The 5,000-nt window shown below is 54.2% G+C and overlaps 1 protein-coding gene across 1 annotated transcript in view; it reads left to right on the forward strand.

Moving 5' to 3' along the window:
* Nucleotides 1-866: 866 nt before the first annotated feature.
* Nucleotides 867-5,000, forward strand: part of LOC307238230 (neuropilin-1a-like) — a gene marked incomplete at its 3' end in the record, with an annotated part of 59,361 nt that continues 55,227 nt past the window's right edge. The window contains exons 1-2 of the mRNA XM_080011141.1: nt 867-1,424; nt 1,991-2,165. Coding sequence (XP_079867267.1) covers nt 1,334-1,424; nt 1,991-2,165 — 266 coding nt within the window. The 5' untranslated portion in view covers nt 867-1,333. The remainder of the gene's footprint in view (nt 1,425-1,990; nt 2,166-5,000) is intronic.

A 5,000-nucleotide genomic window follows, 5' to 3' on the forward strand; every position in this document is an offset into this window, starting at 1 on the left:
CTGCATGTTGTCAATGGCTTGTTGTATGTTTGTGTCTCCTGTTGTATGTTAGTGTCTCCTGTGTGTTTTCAGTATGTATGATTTACAAAAGGGGACAACAAACCCTTTAAAACCTGTGATACAGCGTCTAAAACCTGCAACAGGCCTTTAAAACATACGCTATGCCCCCAGTTCATACGACAGACCCTAAAACATGCACAGGAGCCGTAAAACATGCAGAAGATCATTTAAGACACACAATAAAACCTTGATAGGTGCAACAGACCCTTCAGTGGTGCAGTGGTGTGTTATGGGTTGTGTGCTTGCTCAGCTGAAAAATAGTTTTCCTCAATTGTCCTTTTAATCTGCATTAAATGGAATTTGGTGCTTGCCACAATGCAGAGTGCAACGCAGAACCCTGTTTATTTTTTATTTTCCTTGTACTTCCCTGCAAACGCACAGTGCGTGTGCGCCGAGGCTGCAGCTCTGCACAGCGTCGCACGGTTTAAAGAAATGCTGACACGGTGATATTTGGGTTTTCTGCATTTGGGTTTCGTCGAAAAAACGATTGATGTTTGAGGTGTTTTCTGGGGGCACGGGGGTGGTTGGGAGTCAGCGCACACAACGCAGTGGATCCACGGACGGTCCGTGGACGGGGGTGGGGGGTGGGGGCGCGCGTCAGTGCGCATGTGGAGCTCCGACCAGCCTCCTCCAGCGCGCGGGGCTCCGGGGGCTTCAGTCCGCCACTCAGCCCGAGCGGAGTGAGCCGGAACCCGGGGAGCGCGGAGCCAGCAGCCCGGTGCCAGCGCGTCACAGAGGATCCCAGACCCGGGAGAGGAAGAGAAGGAGGAGAGAGGAGGCGGAGGAGGAGGAGGAGGAGGAGGAGGAGCTGGGCGTCAATCCTCAGGCTTTTCTTTTTTTTTTTTTGCTCCGGGTTGGGAGGTTTTCCTGCGGGCGGACGGGGGGTGATCCTCCCTGGAAGCGCGTCTCGGACACGGAGACGATTTGAGACGCGCAACCACTCGGACGCCTCGCTTCAATTTGGATTTTCCTTCCAGAAACACCGCTCCATTGTTGGTTTCTCCCTCTCTTCCCTTCCTTTTCTCTTTCTCTCTTTCCTTCTTCTGGCTTTGGGATTATTTTTCTTTTTCTTTTTTTTTTTCCTCCGGTGGATGACAAGTTGCTGGTTGCGGAGGAATCAGTTTGTTTTGCCCGCGGGAGGCGGGAGCCTCAGAGCAGAAGGAGCCACTGACCTGACTTTCCATTCAAGGATTCCTTTTTGCTTCTTCTTCTTCTTCTTCTTCTTCTTTTATTTTTCTCTGATTGCCCGGAGGACCTAGTCCCCGGCTCCAGAATGCCCGTGTTGCTCGGCGTCAGGATGCTTTCTGGATCTCTATTGTTCCTTTTCACCCAAATCCTCCGCGTCGCCTCGCTGTCCCTGACAAGTAGGTGTTTTTGTTTTTATTTGTTCTTTTGTTGTTGTTGTTTTTTTTTAGGGGGGGGGGGGTTGTTCTAAATGGCCTCAGCATAGAAAATCTGAGAACCTGAGATGGTTGCGTGTGGAACTTGTTCGTTTTCCGCGGCGGTCCGGTGTCACCTGTCAGAGAAGCCCTGCGGGGGCTCCAGCTCGCACCGGGCGCGGACTTCGCCCCCGATTCCCCCCATTTCTCTGATATTTCATTTGACCCCAATGCCAACACCCCGCGCGGAGCATCCCGACCGCCCCGGGTCCGGGCCACCTGTCCGAGGCTCCGGTGTCATCCACCGAACCACAGGGAAGTAACTTGGTCTGTTTCACCTTCATCGCGCCATCCGCAGTGGGATCGTTTCCACCCGGCACCACGCGGGCTGCGGATCAATACCGATCAATGCACCTCGGGGGGGGGGGGGGTTATTTGGGTTTTTTTTTTTTTTTTTTTTTTTTTTTTTTGTGGAGCTGTTGGTCACTTCCCTTCCTCCAAATCTGTCACAGGCACCGACTTATTTGAATCCCTTGTTTTGTGTGTCGTAGACGATTGCGGGTCTAACATAGAGCTCAGCAGCGCCAGCTACCTGACCTCCCCCGGGTACCCGATCACCTACCCGCCGTCCCAGCAGTGCGTCTGGGTCATCACGGCACCGGAACCCGACCAGAAGATCCTCGTCAACTTCAACCCGCATTTTGACCTGGAGGACCGAGAATGCAAGTAAGTCCGAGAGTCACCCTCCCTCCATCCCTCTGTCCCTCCATCCCTCCATCCCTCCCTCCCTCCCTCCCTCTCCCTGCCTGGATACAGGGCGGAGCTGCTCCCCCTGCCGGTCATGGAGCCAGATCCTCCCGGGGAGTCGAGCTGTTACCGCGGTGCCGGGGGCTTCTCCTGTGGCAATTACTGACTGCGTGCAAACATGATTCGGGGGTTGTTTTCGGCGTCCGATGCTTGTTGTTTCTCTCTCCGTTATTTGCCTGGGGCCCCGCGGCCTGGTGGGCATGAGGAATTTACTGGTCCCGGTCCCGGTCCCGGTCCCGGTCCCGGTCCCGGTGGTCGTTTCTCATTCTGTTGTGCTGGGTTCTGGTGGACGCGTCACCGTCTGTCAAATGGAGATGGTTGGATGAAGCTCAATGGGAAAATGCGTCTTCTGGACACACATGCACGTGCGCGCGCACACACACACACACACACACACATACACACACACTCACACCGTGCACAACAGAGCCTCTGAACACACATTCCTACAGTGTCAGAATACAAGATGTGTAAACAATCTTGGACACACACACACACACACACACACACAAAAACAGTAATCTTTCTGTCTCTCTCACTCGCTCACACACACACACACACACACACACACACACACACACACACACACACACACACACACACACACACACACTCATTGTGCACGTCCTTACAGACCATGTGTTTGTCTTTATGACGGTCTCCCTGTCTGCGTTTTAAAAGCTCCATAAAGCGTCTGAGCGGCTGTCTCACTCCGTCTCCCCCCAGTGTCTCCCTCTCTCTCTCCTTCTCTCTCCCTCTCTCTCTCTCGGACAGACACCGAATGTCATGTCCTGACCTGAGGTATCTGTCTGAGCTCTCTCTGAGGACGGGGTCACTGTTCCAACACAATATGATTATTTAAATGTTGTTAAAAAACATGAGTGCTTTTGCCTCCGTTCCCACGTGGTGAACATCTGGAGCGGGGTGGTGAACATCTGGAGCACGGTCGAGGAGCCGCTTGACGTCGACCTGACTCTGAGGTTAGATTACATTACACCTGATCGATCAATATCAATCCCCGGGTCTTGGGCTAATTAGGTAGGATAAGGAATGAACTTTCGCGCTTCTCAACGTGGAGTCCGGGGACCCCCCGAGGAGCCCTCCCAGAGGTTCCGGACGGGGCCCCGTTCGCTGTTATTTTGTTTCCAGGAGGTCGGCACCGTTAGAGAACGTCCAGCAGTGATCCTAGTTTCAGGATTTGGAGGGGGAAGGTCGGGGACTACCGCTCGGGAAAGAGACGCCTCCAGCTCCAACTTCCCTCTGAGTCGTGGTGATATTTCAATGCGATCGTGTTTCATCCCTCACAGAGTCAGTTTTTTGGAGGGCGTATGTGGGCCGCTGCCGGTAGCGCCCCCTTTGGCAGGAGCCCGTGTTGTTTCTGGGACGGAGTCAAATGTTCCAAGTATTCCGTCTGAGCGGGGGCCCTGAAAGCCCGTTGGCAGGACAGCGCGGCCCCTCCTGGAGGTTTCCTCCACCAGGAATCCGAGAGCGTTTCTTTCCACCGTCCCGTCACCTCCGAGCTGAGGACGGAGGGTCAGACGCCGAGAAGAGAACACGACACGACGCTCGGCCGAGCCACGGCCGGAGACCCGGCGAGGAACTCCCCGAGACAAGTCTGAGACGGTCATACAGCGGTGAGATACTGCCCGCAAACAGTCCAGGTCTACTGTAGTACAAGAAAGATCCATGTCTTCTTGGACGTACGACATCACTCCACTTCCCTTCATCCGTGGAGGTTGATGAAAACACTACAAAGAATTAGAATCAATTACAATCAATTACAATCAACTACAATCAATAACAATGAATACGCTGACCAGCCAGCTACGATATCTCACCACTTGTGGTTTTGATGAATACTATGAACCTACCTCCGGAGGTAGTAATCCAGAAGGTTGCCGGTTCGATCCCCTCCTCTTCCTCCTGGCAGCATGCTCAAGTCTCCTGAAGCAAGGCACTTTACCCCGAACTGCTCCCGACGAGCCTTGCACCGCCGTGCTCCAGCGGTGTACGAACGACTTGGAAGAGGATTTGGATAAAAGTGTCTGATCAATGATGTCATGTCATGGAGGACACTGGCTGGACACTGGCTGGACACTGGCTGGACACTGGCTGGACACTGGATTTGACTCCTTGTCGGCAAGAGTTTGGAGCCGTCGGCCATCAACATATTATGTCTCCTGTGTTGTGCTGTTTATGCCAAAGTGTTTTGTCGTAATTGTGCTTTCACGTCGGGCTGTGGGAGTCTGAATCTCGGTCGGATTCTGGCTGAGACGTTGCGGTCGGCACCCTACACAGCCGGGCCTCGAACTGCCAACCCTCCGCTTGCCAGCATCACGTGACCGCCACAGTTCCATGCCGCGGTCCCAATCGTTTTCTCCGCCTGGGAAGGGTCCGATCCAGGTCGCGTAGCTTGGGTGTTTCACCCCTGGAGCCACTTCACACCAGGGCTCACCCTGGAATGGCATTTTTTCCCGACGTGGTGAGGGAGTGGGACCGCGGCGGCACCAGAACCTCAGGTTCGATTCCGGTCCAGGCGCCCGTCTGGGTGCGATTTGCATTGTTCTCCTCCCGCCTCCACAACGTGCCGAACGGTTTGGTCGGTTGGAGACATGGCCTGACCCTGACGCCCTGAGGGGGACCGGTCTACAGGCATGACATTGAAGCAGGTCATGAAGATGTGTGTGTGTGTGTGTGTGTGTGTGTGTGTGTGTGTGTGTGTGTGTGTGTGTGTGTGTGTGTGTGTGTGTGTGG

This window comes from Zeus faber, assembly GCF_960531495.2.
Source record: "Zeus faber genome assembly, chromosome: 12".
Lineage (NCBI taxonomy): Eukaryota > Metazoa > Chordata > Actinopteri > Zeiformes > Zeidae > Zeus > Zeus faber.